The sequence below is a fragment of the Amphiprion ocellaris genome, chromosome 21 (genome assembly GCF_022539595.1).
Source record: "Amphiprion ocellaris isolate individual 3 ecotype Okinawa chromosome 21, ASM2253959v1, whole genome shotgun sequence".
NCBI classification, from domain to species: domain Eukaryota; kingdom Metazoa; phylum Chordata; class Actinopteri; family Pomacentridae; genus Amphiprion; species Amphiprion ocellaris.
The window spans coordinates 11113519-11130038 of record NC_072786.1 but is presented as its reverse complement, the minus strand read 5'-3'; the positions used below and the strand labels follow the sequence as shown (position 1 = coordinate 11130038).

Here is a 16520-nt window from a genome sequence, read left to right as displayed (position 1 = left end):
TAGAGGGGGCAGGTGATATACATTTTAATTAACAGTGGGTGCACGCCCTTGCTTTCAGAGGTATTTTTATCTTTCTGTATGTCCATGTAAGTATTTATGTGCATTAAGGGAGGGTTTTATCAGTGCATGGGTCAAAGCCGGCTGTCTTTGTATCTTTATGTGAGCACCTCAGTACATGCAAGTATTGATTTATTGTTACCACCTCTGCACGTGTGCACACTTTCATTGCCTCTCCTCCTCCAATATTCATGTGTCCCTTTAGTCAGGGACAATACACTGAGAGGAAACACTGCTGATGTTGCACCCCAGGCATAGAAAACCCTGATACGTGAGACCAGTTGATTCTAAGAGTTGATTGACAAGGAGGAAGCATGGGGGACAGGTGAAGGTGAAGGATATGGATGGCGGTAGAGGCGAAATGTGAGATACATCAATAAGCAAAGGGTGTCTATTGGAAAATCTCTTCGGTTCAATGACTTAGAATTTGATTCCATTCTTAATATTTCCGTAATTTATCCCTTTGAGCCCCAAAACTCACTAGCAGGTTTAAAAGGCATGTTATCTTTTTAAAAATCACCTGAATTACTTAATTTCTCAGAGCTAGAAACTATAAAACAGAAACTATTACTGGATTTTCAACTTTCTGACAGTCCTTGAACTACTCATCCATGATGTGCTGTTCTGTCAGAAAAAGTAACCAAATTTAAGTTTGAAATTGTGATATTTCATCGAAATGACTTTTCTCAATGTGCCACATTTAAGTTTGACAAAATGTACTGTTTGTACCAGATTCTGAAAAAATCTGATACAAACAGTATGTTTTTAAAATATTCTGTACTTTGTGCAACAGACTAGCCATTAATGACTGCAGACTATGTTTATACAGAGTAAAGAGAAGACAAATATGGAAACTAAAAACTACATCAAAAAAGTTATACTTGTATATAGAGTCACTGTTTGTCCTTTGTTATTTGGACATTTTTTTCAACTTCTTGAAACTTTATGGCATTATAATTTGCACAATAGGTGTTTTTGAGTTCTCTTTATGTCTAACCATGCATGTGCTGTTTCCATAGAGGTGTAGGGCTTGATATTTCAGTAAAAAATAAGCTCACAGCAAATGAAAATGAGACAGGAGTCATAAATGAACAGAAACAGCTTGGAGTTCAGAGGATAAATAGATTATTCTCTAAATTAAGCTGTCTGTTTTAGTGTAATTGAAGTTGGAAATGAAAGCGTAGTGTATCTACGCTGCAGGAATCAATTTTCCACATAAATTAAATCTGAATTACCTTCATTCAAACTAACAGAGTGCCCTTTTCATGACCCTGACTGTGTGTGTGGGGCTTATTGTTTTCATAACACAATTTAAGATACTCATCGTCAGTGTGTGTGTGTGTGTTGTGTTTTCCAGAGGAGGAGCTGAGGAAGTTGCGGGAAGAGACCAATGTGGACTCCCTGCGGCAGGAATTGGAGAGAGAGCGGAGTAAGAGGATAGATCTGGAGCAGAAGATGAATGATGTGCTCAAAACCAGGTAAGACAACAAGACAGTCACATGCACAAGTGGACAACAGCAGATGAGGGAGGCAATCAGGAGGGAAAGGCGGGAAACTGTGACACTGCACTTTGTGACATTTCGGCTCAGCAGAGTTTATCATGGGTCAGTTTGGCTGCTGTGTGTGTGTTCCAGCGTTGGTGCTACCCAAGTTTTCTGATATAAATAGAAGCATCAGCAGCTTGGTAGGCGGGGAATTCCACGAGGAGGTGTGTTTGTGTGTGTGTTTTGAGCGAGATGGAAAAAGAGAAAAAACAGAAGCGAGTCACGAGTCCACAATCTGAGTCTCTGAACGCTCACTGTGACACAGAAGCTATGCTGGTGTCAGGAAAAACTTGCGTCTCTTGGCACCCACCGGGCCACCCTTAACCCAGGGTGTGGGGCTCTAAGTGTGTCTGTGATCAAATGATGCTTCTCTGGCTGCCAGTGGGAAATTCCACCGGTGATCTCTAAGTGATTACCAGCACAGAAAGCATGGCCTCAGGAACGTCAGAGACAGTTAAAGAGTTTGTATGGGGTGAGGTAATGTACCATGACTTGGGAGTTTTCCTCAGTTAATCCACAGCAACTTCCAGATGGAGAAATGAATGTGAGGACAGCAGACGGTAAACATTTCTTGTAACACAAATACTCAAGTTCCCAATTACCAACTTCTCTTGAAGCGTTAACTGTCAGTGAAGAGTAATTACTTTGTTTGTGGGGAACAGATTAACATTCTCATTTTAACTATTTTGAAATTTTTTTGAACATTACCAAGAAATTTCAAAGCCCTCTACAGCCCAGAACTCTCCGGCATGTTCAAAAGGAATGGTATCTTTAAAGAAAGTCACAAAAATTACACAATTTTTCAAAATAAGAATTTGTAAAAAGAGACAGAATGATTAGATTTTTAAGTTTCAGGCAGTTCTTGAACTGTTTGCTGTGCAGTTGAGCTGGGAAAATGAACCAAATCTGAAATTACAATTGTGATATTTCATCAAATACACTTTATTTTACATGTGTCATTTAGAAAATTGCAAAAATTTCACAGTTTGCACACAAAATTGGGGCAACTGAGAGAGTATGATTAACTCAGCTGTGACCAACAATCACATAACAAAGATTCAAGGACTATTTGGCTGAACTGCAGGTAATGCTTAAACAGAGCAGATATAAGGCAAATATGGCAACAAATTAAAATTTAAGTAAGTTGTAAAATATGTATAGAATGTAGAAACAGTACTGATATTTCCAGTATTGGTTTCCCCTATGGAAATTCGGTAGAATGTTGTACATGTCGATTCCAGGTTTTTCAATTTTTGTAAAAGAATTCATCAAAGAAATACAACTTTCTCTTTGGCTTTTGTATTGTCAATGCCAGTATACTGTGTTATATTGCACAAAAAACTTTTTGTTTTCCTACTTTTAGCCGTGGTTGTTCTGTTTCCATAGAGCTGCAGGACTTTATATTGCAGTGATAAATGAGAAAAATGTGACAGGAGGTGGAGGGGGGGACACCCAGAAACCGCTTGAGGTTAATAGAGTTCAACTATTAAATATGAGAAGTTAACAAGCTTGTTGAAGCAAATACACTCTGTATGCTGTTTCCTCCTTTGACATCATTTGTTTGTATTTATGCAGATTTATTCATGTCAATGAAACCTATTTTTGTGGTTTAACTTTAGCTCCCGTTGACAGGTTTGCATACAATTACTGTGACAGCTGAATCAAAACATTGTATGGAGCTAATGTGCGAAGTTAGAAGAGAATCAGTGCTTAGTTTTGGTGTAGGCTTTCCTCTTTCACTCTTTGTTTTTGTGCTGTTTTTTTGCTGGCATAGATTATTTTGTCACCCCTCTGCTGTGAGATTGCAACAGTGACAGAATTGACCTCACACAGGCACATTAAGACTGAAACTGCTTCTAATCAGTCTGTCTCTGTATGCTGAATATCTCAAAGTCTTCTGTCAGCTTTCCACATATTAACACGTGAGCTTTCTGAGATGTTACCGCTCTGATAATACAGAAGTGAGACTGACAAATCTTCCACCTTTTGTTTCTCTCTCAGACTTGAGGATTCTCCACCGCAACCTCCCCGAAAACAGCAGTCGCCCTCAAACAATGGAACAGGTAAGAACCCCGGAGGACGACATAGAGGGAGAGTGGGTGGGTGGGAGGGCGAGTGGGAGTCTGGGGAGGAGACAGGAAATGAGTAGGGAAGGACTTCGACGTCTTCCGAGTGTGGGAGTCAAACAAGCCAACTGTTTGCGTGCAGGGGAGGTGGGGATGTAGGATGTGTGCGGCGGAGTGCTCGATAGGAACAGAGTGTGTCGGAAGTGTTTGTGGGTTACTGCAGGGCAGAAAGCAGTGTGGAGTCTGCGTGACAACAGAAACGCACAGTCACCGGCTGATTTCCGGTGTGCATTTTGCACTATCAGGAGCAAGTAACAAGCTATTCTGCTGTGGAGCTTGTTTGCTGTCATTACTCCTGATCCACACTGCCAAAAACACGTCAGCGAGGGGAGAGGGGAGCTCGTTTGCGCAATAATAGTCAGATGGTTTTTCTGTTTTGCGTATATTTGGACTGAATAACAGGCTTTGTCATAGCTTGACTTCCAGTGACCCATTGACTCTGTGTGTGTGTGTTTGTGTGTGTGTGGTTTTACAGAAAGGGAAAGGGAGGGAGAGACGGAACGGCTAATTTTGGAAAATGGGTTATGATTGTAGATCACTTCATCTAGGGCAGACATGCCTGAGCTTTAGCTGGTATTGGAGGTGTGTGTGGGTGCCAGTGTTTTTCTGGATAGGATAATAACGGGCACGTTGGAGTTAGTTTGTGTGGATGAAGCGAGAGAGACTGAGCAGAGTGATTTGGACTGATGAGACTGTGTCAACTACAAATTAAAACAGAGTCTAACAGAATGTGATTCAGCCCCACTTGAGCTTTCACTTTCCCATAAATGCATTAGCTGATAGTTTTTTTTTTTTTTTTTTTTTTTTTTTTTTTAACAATATTTATCCTTGCAGGGAAATCTGACTGAGCACTCAGGCTGTTAGTCAGCTGCTGCAGCTGCTCAGTACAACCACAGCAAATTGGTTTACCCTCGGAGGTTGCACCATGGCAGCTGAGGGTTCTTGTCTTTGCTCAGGGGCACTTCAGCAGCAGCAATTGACTGTCAGCTTAAGCCTCTTTATCCTCTAAGCAATGTGACAAGCTTTTTGTCCTTGTGTGCCTCTTGTGCAGTGTACAGTACTAACCGAGCCACATTTACCACCGACATTCTTATATATTTTCTCATATATTATCTTCATTTTATGATGGCTTTGAACAGTTTAGAATCCTAAAATGTTAAGGTTAAATGCTTCAATAAATTACCCACAGTACGTTAGTGTCTCTATTTAGAAAACCTGGAAACAAAGTGCCAAGTATTTTTAAAAAAATCATGTTTGTATTTATCCATTTGGATCCCCATTTGTTACTACAAAATGAAATGGAGTTCAGTTAGTGTATGTTACTGCTGGAACTAGCTCCCCTTGAAAATTAGATTTGGCCAAAATTTTCATGAGTTACTGCTTAATTTTTTTTTTTTGTATTTTATTTTATTGTATTCTTTATCTCTTGCATGCTTTTACTTTTCTCGTCTTTTTTAGCTGTTTTATTTCATCAATATGAATTATTCTATAAATCTGTGTAAAATTTATCCAACTTGTCTGTACCGTTTTGAATAATTAGATTCATTATCTAAATTTTGATTACCGTACATGTTTCTTTTTTTGTAGCACTTGCATTATTTTTTGTAGCATAGCTATCAACTCCAAATAATAACATGGTAAGGTAATGACATGCCCCTTACTCTTTGAGATTAGCATTTATTGTTACAAAATAGTAAGCAGAATAGTTTTTTGTTTGATAGCGGTACATGCTAATATTTTAATGTTGTATTACAACAAATAAGCACTGTTTAATCTACTCCCTTCATTGTTGCTCTTGAGTTTTTGGTTTTGAAAAGCTAATGAAAGTGCACTACACTCCAAATCTCTCTTATTTAATTACTCTCTTACTCTCTATTACTATGGCAACGTCAGTAGCAGGACGTAGGGGTGTAGTACGAAGTGAGATTAATGAGTTAGCGAGGTATACTGAGTCTTAAGGTGGACTTTTCAATGTAACAGAGATACCTGTTTTATAACCTGGGTGGATCACCATGGTAACTAATGCTTCACAGCTAACTCAGCTATAAGAAGCATCTCCCTCTCACTAGTTCTTTTCTCTACCATTTTCTCCATTAGGGTTATAGGTTTGCAGCAGAGAGAATAACCTATATCTGCAAACCTGTTTAGCTGTACATTAGTAATGCCATTGAACTCAGCTGTGCAGTTTCAGTAGCACAAATTTCATGCATCATATTATCGCAGGATCCTACATGAATTCATTTGGTGGTGCAGGAAAGGCATAAATATGTTTTTACACTTTGCTGCCAAATATGTTTTTACTGCTAGTATTGCAGCGAATCGAACAAATATTAGAAAATTGATTTCTATTGGCATTTACTGTTGAGAATATTCAGTAAATAACATTATTTTCACTTTGACAAAACTGAAATGATTTCCTCACATTCTCCATTCTTCGTCAGTGTCAGGCCTAAATGCATTTCTAGAGTATCATGTTTAAATGTATGAGGTTAAAAGTTTAAGATTTCTAATGTGCAGCTGTCGTGTTAGAAATAAAGTGGCTCCGCTAAGAGTGCACTGAGTCGTAAAATAACTATGTTCTCTTACATAATTAACAAATTTCTACCAGGATTCCTGTCTTGCAACATTTGCAGGAACAGCACTTTTTACCGTAATAAATTCCATTGACTGAAATATGTGGCATGCGATCAGTCCATTCCATGTGGAAGAAGAATCAAAAGTCCCCTTTTATGATGTAACGTCGACTAACAAAGAAAGTTGAGCTAGAAATGCTTAAATATGATTAGATAATCACTTTTTGACACCAGATTTAATTGATTTAGTCTTAATCCAATGACAAGCCATGAGACAAATGACATTGATTGATGAAATTAGCTCACCACATGCCCATCATTTTATTTGGACAACGTTTAATTGCTGGTGCAGAGGACCAGAAGAACAACAAAAACAAGCTAACTGTATCTGTCTGTTCTCTTTAGCGGATAAACAGCAGAAGGAGGTGTGGAGTTCACGGCTGCAGAAGTGGCTGTATGAGCGCTTCGGGGTTTACATCGAAGACTTCCGCTTCCAGCCGGAGGAAAGCACCGTGGAGGCCGAGGAACCGTTAAGTGCTAAAAGGTGATTAAATCTGCTGTGGAACAGAACATGAAGTGTCTGTCTTTAGGTATTGACTCTGTGGCTTCAGTGTTGTGGAATAGGACAGCAGCAGGGGAGCACTAAAGGTGTACAACCAAACTCTCGTTGTCACAGTGGTCAAGAATTGGTGAAATCATTTCTGTTATCTGGAGAATAGAGTCATTTTTCACACCTTGAATGTGCGTCTTGATAAAAGCTATATCATACGCTGCTGCATGTACCTTAGACATGTGCTAGAAATATACTGTTGTTGACTCACTGTCACTTTGAACTGTTCAGCTGCTTCATGATGTCGTCAGATCAGGTTTTATTTTGCTGAGAAAGGGACAGAGGACATTGGAAGCTTTTCTCTCATTTAGTTTCTCTGCTGCTTCTTTCTCTCTTCTGTAAAGAAGAGTGAGTCATGCCACTCCAATGAAAGCCAAGGTGTCACCACCTCCTCTCACACATAAAGCAGATTTTTCTTTACTTGTGCTTGTACGTGAGCATCTACGTGTGTTCTGACCTTCACTTTCTATGTTTTCCATCCAGGCTGACAGAAAACATGAGGCGACTCAGTAAGTACTCAAATTCACACAATTACATAGAACTATAACGGAAGCAAATTAAGCTGCAATTTTGTAACATGATGTATTATAGACCTAATTTTAATTGCACAGTAGTACTAATTTTTCATTAAACATTCACAGATAAAAACATACTTCCCCTAACAAAGAATAATCTCATTTTCAGAAGTAAACATTATGTACAACAGAAACAATACTGTTCTGTTCTTTATTTTTGACTCACAACACTCAAATTCTACAGGATAAAGTGGTTTAGAGAAAATACATGGATGGTTGGACACGACACTGAATATAACCCTTGACTGTTTTTATTTCAGAGCGAGGAGCCAGACCTGTCACCAACTTCTTAAGGAACCTCTCCGCCTTATCTAATTGGCACTCCGTCTACACCTCAGCTATTGCCTTCATTGTGAGTGTACACTTTTCCCACTCAAAATTACTAAAACACATCTATTATGTGAATGCATGTGCCAACTTTGTGGTATCTAATAATTTCTCTAAGTTATATTGCTAAGAAAGATATGACTCACTAGCGATATATAAGAGTCTAAGCTTTAAGAGAAAAACTGTGAAATATATAGTTTTGCTTTGACCCCATTTGATCCCACAGCCCTGATGCATGACCGGGAAGCTAAATGAATGGCAAAGTAATTTCTGCTTCACGGTGACGGGCTGCAATGACTCTGCCAAAGACCGCAGAGGTCTCATCAGATCGTTATTAACATATTAACATCCACAGTTCATGGTCGTGTTAAATCATCTTCAGTCCATTGATTTGTGGCCCTGCCACAGAGATCATCCTGCTTTAGTGTTCATAGGTGACTCTCATAACATTTACTGCTGCCATAATATCACCCAAAATTAAATGATTCTTTCAGGGTCAGAATAAGCTTACTAATTCTTCTTTATGTGTTCATTTTGTCATCAATTTGTCTTAGTGTCATACATAAAGCCACACAAATTTCCTCTGTTACATGAAGCTTGATAAATGGTGTTTAAATGGCTATTAAGAAACATATCTAAAACTTAAATTTGAACCTTCTGTATCTACACAGATAATTAGAATTTTCTGTCAGCACTGATAAGCTGCTGTTTTGATGAAGCAAATGAGTCACTGAGTCAACACAGTGAATACAAACTTTTAACATGCATTTAACTGTGGTACAGATTTACATGAATGCTGCTTGGCATGGATGGGCCATTCCCATGTTCCTCTTCCTGGCTATCCTGCGCTTGTCCTTAAATTACCTCATCGCCAGGTAAGTAAAACACAATCGTTTATTCATCGGACAATCCTGCATTAGAGGAACAGTCATCATGTCAGTTTTATTGTTGCCACACCTTTGAGCTGAGCACTTTTGTCAGATTTTCAGCTCTCAGAATCATCATTTATTTAGCTTTTTGTGCAATAAAACCATATTAAACTCAAATTCTGAGGCTGTAAGTGCCCTATTTGTTAACAGAAACAGACTGTTGACTTTGAGCTACTACGAATAGACTGTTGGGGTTGACTTTTTTGATAGTATGCATGATCATGCCACATACAATATATTCAATGAACCTGTGTCTTATTTGGTGGGAATGTATGCGTTCTGTTCTTATTGCTAAGCATTTAATAAAGAAAATGCCTATTATGTTTGAGTCAATTAAAGATCAATGGAAAAAAAGTTTATTTCATCATTTTGATGCTGTATATAATCTCTTTAAGTGGAACCAAGAATTCATGTATGAAGGGAAACCCTGACACATTCTCTTATTATTGATGATTATAATTGCTACTACAGGAGACCAATAAACAAACAAGACAAAGCACCTGTTTTTACTCACAGCTGCAGAAGCTGAAAACAAAATCCCTTTAAAGCTGGGTATTTTGGGGATCATTATGAAAAGAGGGCACATTAGTCTTTGTCAGGCATTTGTCTGGACTCGGACTATCAAACTAGGACACTTGATCTCCTTAAAAGTGATGAAGATGTTGGAGAGTAGTCTTTAGGCTCAATTTCATTCAAATACTGTGTAGAAATGCACATTATTTACATGTACTTCATATTTTCCAGAGGTTGGAGGATCCAGTGGAGCATTGTGCCTGAGGTCTCTGAACCCATGGTAAGATGACTTCCCTCCTCCTGTTTCATTGCCTCCTCTTTGTGAAAATATATCCACCATCGGAGGTCAGTATGTTGTTGCACTAACTCGTCGCTTTGTTTTATGCAGGAGCCTCCAAAGGAAGACTTGACTGTATCTGAGAAGTTCCAGCTTGTACTTGATGTCGCACAAAAAGCACAGGTACGACACATGCTCATGGTACTTGTCAAATCAGTTCACTAAATTAAGTAAACACTGCTTGTTCACGCCGTGCTTTAACTCTCCTTACAGAACCTTTTTGGTAAGATGGCAGATGTTTTGGAGAAGATAAAGAAGTAAGTTTTAGAAGATTGTTGTACTTTACACTTCAGAATCAGCATATAAAAGTAGGTGGTATAACTGACTTATATGTTGTGCGTGTTTCTGTTCATTTATCCGTTAGCTTGTTCATGTGGGTGCAGCCAGAAAGTACCCGGAAACTTTACATCTGCCTGTGGGTGGCTTTCATTACCTCCTGCGTCCTGCCATACAAACTAATGGGTTTCATGATTGGTAAGACATACACTAAGCTTCTTTATCCATCTGACATTCTGTACATTCTGCGGTTAGTCCTTGAAAGAATGCAGAGACTTTCACTCAATCCAGTGCACACAAACAAACGCATTCATAGAGACTTGTGTAATTCTTCTCCCTTTGCCTATGTGAGGCAGCTGCAGGCTATTGACATGTGTATCTGATAACATTAGCTACTACATTTTCTTGAGAACAGAGTGTTTACAAACCACTGTGGGCTCATATTTCCTAGGATGATGCTTAGAACATAAATAATTGTTGACAAAAAACCTCATTCAGCCATACAAACAGTTGGCACAGTGTGAGTCCTAAATACACGTCATTCTTCTGTAAATGAAAGGAACAACCAAAATCACTGTATGTTTAGAAGCTGTATCAGACAGTAAGGTGTTGTTAATGTCACGATAAGTGTGACATTTGCAACCTCACATCAGTGTTGCGGTTCAACTTCAAAGATATGATTAGGCTTTAAATGTCAACCTGCTTCCAGACCTCTCAACTCCTACCACAGCTCAGATTTTCTCTGTGAATCATATTGGTGAAATATGAAAAACAATGAAACAGTCAGAGCCAGGATTAAAAATAGTCTTTGTTTTGCTGCATAGCGAGCTAACTACTGTGCTACACTTGTGTAAATTAGATCAGAAAAATGCTAATACACATGGATGTGACAAGTTGTGTAAGTCCAGATGGAGAAATAACAATTCTACAATGTGGATATTTTTTCATGAACATTATAAATGTTACTTGCTCCTACCAGTCATGTTCGCTGACAATAACATTATCAAGCAGGGATTGACTCTTACTAAGGAGTGTTCCAGGAAAAATGCAAAATAAAACAAAAAATGACACCTTTGGTAAAACTAATTGGCAACCAGACTTAAATGTCAGTATCCAGGGTTACTGGCTTTATGAATATGTGATAAAATATTGGAATGTGAATGTAGTGAAATCATATAAAAGATTTTGAATGATGTGACGGGTTCAGTTCGTGGTACTGAGATATAAAGTGACAGCCTTGAACTGAAAATGAAAGGCCTTTAAAAGTAGGAAATGACTTAATCAAAGTTTTTGCACTAACTTTTCTTTTGCTAAACAAGCTCACTGAGGATAATTTTGTCGATAACTTCTTCCTCCATAGCGGCATTGTCACCCGTGTCTGTTTCTCCTCTCTGCAGGCCTGTATGCCGGTATCAAGTTCTTCATCATAGACTTCCTGTTTAAGAGCTGTCCAAAGCTTCGGGACAAGTACGACACTCCCTACATCGTGTGGAACAGCCTTCCTACCGACCCACAGCTCAAAGAGAGGACCAACGCTAACGTGTCGCGGCGGGTAAGGCAGCAGAAACACATGCACATCTTCCTCAGTCACTGCCTCCTCTTGCAGGATGTTGCTTTCAACTAACTCTGAAATGATACATTTAGACTGAAACCTGTTTAAGACTAAATATATTACAAGTGAGAAATAATAGTAATAATAATAGTACTGCTACTCTAAGTCTTTGCTTAGAAACTCTGAACAGAGGGACTTGTTGGATTTTGACCCTCTGACAATACTCTTCTGTGACATGGCGTTCACTTGGAAAACCTAACCAAGTGTAAGCATTAAGTTCATTAAGAGCTGTCACCTGAAAGCAGCTCCACAGTTTGACAAGTTCTGACTTTTCAGACCTTGTGGCAACACTCAACAACCATGGACTGCACTTTAACTCAACGCTAAAAAAAGCAGCTTTTCTGCTGAAGGGTATATGAATGTAGTGTATAAATTCACTGGTTCTGGCTCTGTAGTTGCATTTACTTTGATTTCTTTGCCTTATTTTGATATACCGGGCTATTTCATAAGTGCTTTCCGGTGACAGGTGGTGCAGCGTAGAATTTGTAAGAGTCTCAGCTGTAACCAACAATTACATGACAAAAAGTTTTTGGCTAAACTGGACCGAACTACAGGCTAGGTTTAGTCAGAGTAGAAACGAATTATACAAACACACCAAAAATAAAAACAATGCAAGTAGTACAGCATTTGTAGTATGTAGAGTCACCATTTTCCCACTATTAACACTTATACACACTAAGAAACATGTTGTGTATGTTGATTCTACATTTTAAAATAGTTTTTAAAAATAAATAATTGAAGAAATTCAACTTTTTTATGATTTCTGACATTTCAGCTTTGTTATACTGCACATAATTGAGTTATCTTTATTTCTAGTCATGGTTGTACTGCTTTCATAGAAATGCACAACTTTATATCGCAATGAAAACTGAACCCATTGTGAGAAAAAAAAGTGTCAGGAGCAGAAACTACATGGGGTTTAGAGGGTTAAGCTGTCCCTATTTCTAACCTAAAACCTTGACCACATTCATACATATAGAAGCTTTGCGGTTGCATCACAAAACCTAAAGCAGCTACTGCAGTGGTGCCATTGAGGTCCTCTGGAGATTAAACCGTAGCCTTGACTGCAGAATAACTAACAGCTTTAGTGAATTCAGGTTATTTCCGTAGAACAGTGCAGTGAACTGCTTCAACAAAGAAGCCAATCTGTTTAAAAAAAAATCTTTTCAACACAAGGTAGACACAGATATTAGATGCACAATATATTAATGTGTGAGTGGCAGATTACTTTAGAGAGACCATCCATCAACTGTAGGTCAGGTTCAGTCTTTTATGTCGTCCCCCCACTGAAGTGTGAGTCCACCTCCCACTGACCTCCTGTGGTGGAGCACAGAGCACAAGGACATCTATAAAATATCAAAATATCATCCCTCCTGTCAGCCAGGCATTGCCCCTCCACTGTCTGCTTTCATTGTGTGGATACCGCAAAGTGTGTGTCTGACATGAATGGCCTCAGTCACAGGTTTACTCTGTCGTTTCTCCCTCTCAGCTGTCTGCCAGTGAGAAGGTAGGGACTCTGGTGTGTCTCCCTTTGGTTCCTGTACTGTGCCTGGGTGTGCCGCCAGCTCACCTCAAAGCCTGTGTGCGATGCATAACACACCTTAGGACTTAGAATGGATCAAAATGTCATAACAACACATAGTCTGCATTTTCAAATCCTCCCTTTGTGCTTTTTAACATTACAATGAATTGTTTCATCTGTATGTACTCGATTTAACAAGAGACATTTTTGATCCATTGACATAAATGCTCTGTGAGAAGTAGCAGCGTGTTTACCAAGTAGCTAATCTGCACATAGAACAGACCCTTGACCGATGTAATTTCATGTTGGCTCATTAAATCCTTCCTGTTCCCATTAGACAAAGTAATTAACCCCCAAGTGTAGCTGCTGTTAGTGTTTATAATGTTGCTTGATTGCCTTCAACTGTTTTTTTTAAACAAATATTTGTGCAGGTCTGATCAATATAATAATCCCTCCATGTACGGATTGTAAAAAAAGATCAGCATTTCTCACAAACTAACAAGTATTGTTGGTCTGTTGACTGTCTGAACTGTTGCGGCTGCTGATTGAATGAATGAATGAATGAATGAATGATTGAATTATGGCCTCACTATCTGCTTTGCACGTCACACCTGAGCCTGCAGCGACGCACTAAATGCAATATTGAAAAGTTGAGGAGCTGTTTTAAGTTTGGCCACTTGATTCTGAAGCTGTAATCCAAACAGATGTGCACAGATGTTGACAGTAATTCAAAATATTTCCCCCTTGTCCCTCCTCATGTGTTCACTCATCGTTACATCTTCTTCTTTTCTTCCATGCTGTCTTCATTTTGCTGCCTTTTATCCCCACCTCTATCCTGTCATTTTGATTCCTTCCTCCTGCTTCTTCTTCCTCCCGCCTACATTGTTCGTCTTTCTCCAGGTTCAGCCGGTGGTTTCTCGAAGTAGCCTCGCCACAGTCCCATGTGGGGTGAGCAGAGAGGAGGAAACAGGTCGTTCTCACAGCACTAAGAAGGGAGCCTTTCATGAGATCTTCAACCTGCCGGAGTCGGAGCGCCCTCTGGCGGGTGAGGAGACTTACTACAGCTTTAATAAAAAAAAAAAAAAAAAAAAAAAAAAAAAAAGACCCGTTTCCACGTCTAATAACTCCAAGTTTGACGTCAGTGCAACCTGAAATCATGAGCTAAAACCAGTTTGTGTGTGTTCTCAGTGTGTGAAAACGGCTGGAGGTGTTGCTTAATAAACAGAGACAGGAAGATGCCCACAGACTACATCAGGAACGGAGTGCTTTACGTCACAGAGAAGTAAGTGGAACATTTATCTCTCAGGAGAGCATATTTTATCAGAGTTCCTCTGCTCTCCTACAGTCAGGGATTGGTTGCAATTTAAAACCACAACTTCTCTCCTATGTATCCATTAATCAGTTGACAGGACATCAAGCAGGACAGCATTCCTCCTGAGAATGTCTCATCTTAAAACCTTTTACTACTTTTACAGTCTGTTTTGCTGCCCTTGTTTTTGTGATGACTCTTTCACTGAGGTCTCTTTCTGTCCTTCAGCTACTTGTGCTTTGAGAGCTCTAGCTCCAGATCCAGCTCCTCCAAGAAGAATAAAGTCATCAAGCTGGTGGACATCACCGACATACAAAAGGTAATCACAGTAAATCATGAGTACTCTTCTCAGTGAATTATAATGCAGCTAAACATGTGTACTTAAACTCTCTCCAAGCAATTTCCTGGCTTTTTTACAAACTCTTTTTGGTTCCAGTCCAGTCTTTTTTCCTCACTGTAGGCTAATTTTTGACAGCAGTGCAAATTCTTGCACCTTTATGGAAACGGCAAAGTCATGGCTATGAGGAGAAAACTGAAAAAATGTGGGGAAAAAATCATGAAAAAAGAAGAATGATAGTTAATTTTTTTCGATTATTTATTGGACAACAATTGAAAAAAAATCATTGAAAATGGGTTCTTTTCAATGATTTGAAACAAAAGAGACATGTAGAATAAAGTGATTTTGCTGAAATATATTCCTATTTTAAGCTTAGATTTGTTTATTTTTCCCAGACACAAGCAAAAATGACACACGATTAGTTCGAGGACTGTCAGAAAGTTAAAAATCTGTTCATTTTTTAAAAATTTTAAAGTTTTCATCTGTGATAAGTTTTGCCATTTAAAAAAAAAACAAAACATGCCTTTCAAACCTGGAAGTGGGTTTTGGGGTTCAGAAGAGAAATGGCTGAACGGTTTTGTACGCTTTGACTAAATCATTGGTGATTTTTATGGATTTAAATGTAGTTACATAGTGTTTATTTGTGATGATATGTTGTGAAACTAATAATGTCTTGTTTTCTCCTCCACAGTACAAAGTGTTGTCAGTCCTACCAGGAAGTGGGATGGGCATCTCTATAGCGACTCCTTCCACTCAGAAGGTACAGACTGTTGCACAAGCAGGCCAAGTTTACTAAGTTTGTAAAGAGTGTTTTAAATCATAGACACTGTAGACTGGAAGCTTTAATTTACGCAGAGAATTTGCGTAGTGTCTACTGTAAGTGTTTACAACATCTGATGGTTTAATGATGAACTGCTACACACTTATAAAAGCTACAGCCTTGAATTTGTTGTTACCTCCTTCAAATGTAGTTAGTTCTTTCCATCAGCTACATGAATGTCATCAGTAACCCCCCAGCACTACTTTTCATTTCCTTTATTATTTTAACATCAGTCCCTCCAGGATTCACAGGCTTTTTTTGAGTTTGTTGTGGCCTAAAATGCCTGAATTTGTGGCAGCTTTTCTAAAAAATTGCGATGTAAGTTGTGATGTTTTCAGCATATTTGTTGCAATGAAATTGCGGGAGACAGTGATAATTGCTTAAAAGTTGCATTTTTTTCAACATTTTAATTGACAATATTTATTCCTACACTAATTCTTTATCACACTCCAACCCATTTACACAAGCTCGCACACCACGGTAGGAAATTAGCAGCAGGTTGGTAGATTTAAGGCACAAAATGATAATTTACTGTTGAATTAATCATATTTGAACATATCAGTCAATGGCTTAAAAAGTTAATTTCACACCATGGCACACATGTATTCACACACGCACACTCACAGCTTGTCATGTCAATTAATTAATCTAACTTACCTTCATTCTTCCAATGCTTGTAACAGTTTCCGTCACGGTGATTTTTTCTGGTCTGTGGTCCGCTCGTTTCAGTCATTCTCCTAATATGTTTCGCGGTTTCATCGGTTTGTCAATCGATGATTTTCGTTTGTATTCCACCACAATATGGCACGGGGTGCAAAACAGGTTACCTCTGCTTTCATGAAGAACATCAGGGAATTGTTTTTCACGGTTTTTAGCAGTAATTTTTGTTGGTAAATGAAAGACATTAGAATCGGACATGTCTGTATCTTCAAACCATAAACAAGGAAGTGAATTCGGTCATGTACGTGGGTTACGTTTGCGCTGGGAACTGCTATGATTGGTGGAACTCACTGGAGTCTGGCCAAAATTACAGAAAAGTTGCGGTGAATGGAA

General features: G+C 38.8%; 1 protein-coding gene across 4 annotated transcripts in view; it reads left to right on the top strand.

The window, feature by feature from the left end:
* The window catches only part of gramd4a (GRAM domain containing 4a), a 57937-nt gene that overhangs the window by 36365 nt on the left and 5052 nt on the right, over positions 1-16520 (top strand). For 3 of the 4 annotated variants that reach the window (XM_023285535.3, XM_035955196.2, XM_023285537.3), the window contains 16 exons: positions 1415-1535; positions 3603-3664; positions 6706-6844; positions 7394-7419; positions 7746-7837; positions 8596-8687; positions 9486-9534; positions 9643-9714; positions 9805-9848; positions 9956-10065; positions 11265-11419; positions 12969-12986; positions 13902-14046; positions 14190-14283; positions 14539-14629; positions 15339-15407. In XM_023285535.3, the coding sequence (XP_023141303.1) occupies positions 1415-1535; positions 3603-3664; positions 6706-6844; positions 7394-7419; positions 7746-7837; positions 8596-8687; positions 9486-9534; positions 9643-9714; positions 9805-9848; positions 9956-10065; positions 11265-11419; positions 12969-12986; positions 13902-14046; positions 14190-14283; positions 14539-14629; positions 15339-15407 (1379 nt within the window). The remainder of the gene's footprint in view (positions 1-1414; positions 1536-3602; positions 3665-6705; positions 6845-7393; positions 7420-7745; positions 7838-8595; positions 8688-9485; positions 9535-9642; positions 9715-9804; positions 9849-9955; positions 10066-11264; positions 11420-12968; positions 12987-13901; positions 14047-14189; positions 14284-14538; positions 14630-15338; positions 15408-16520) is intronic. The other variant, XM_023285536.3, reaches the window with a different exon arrangement.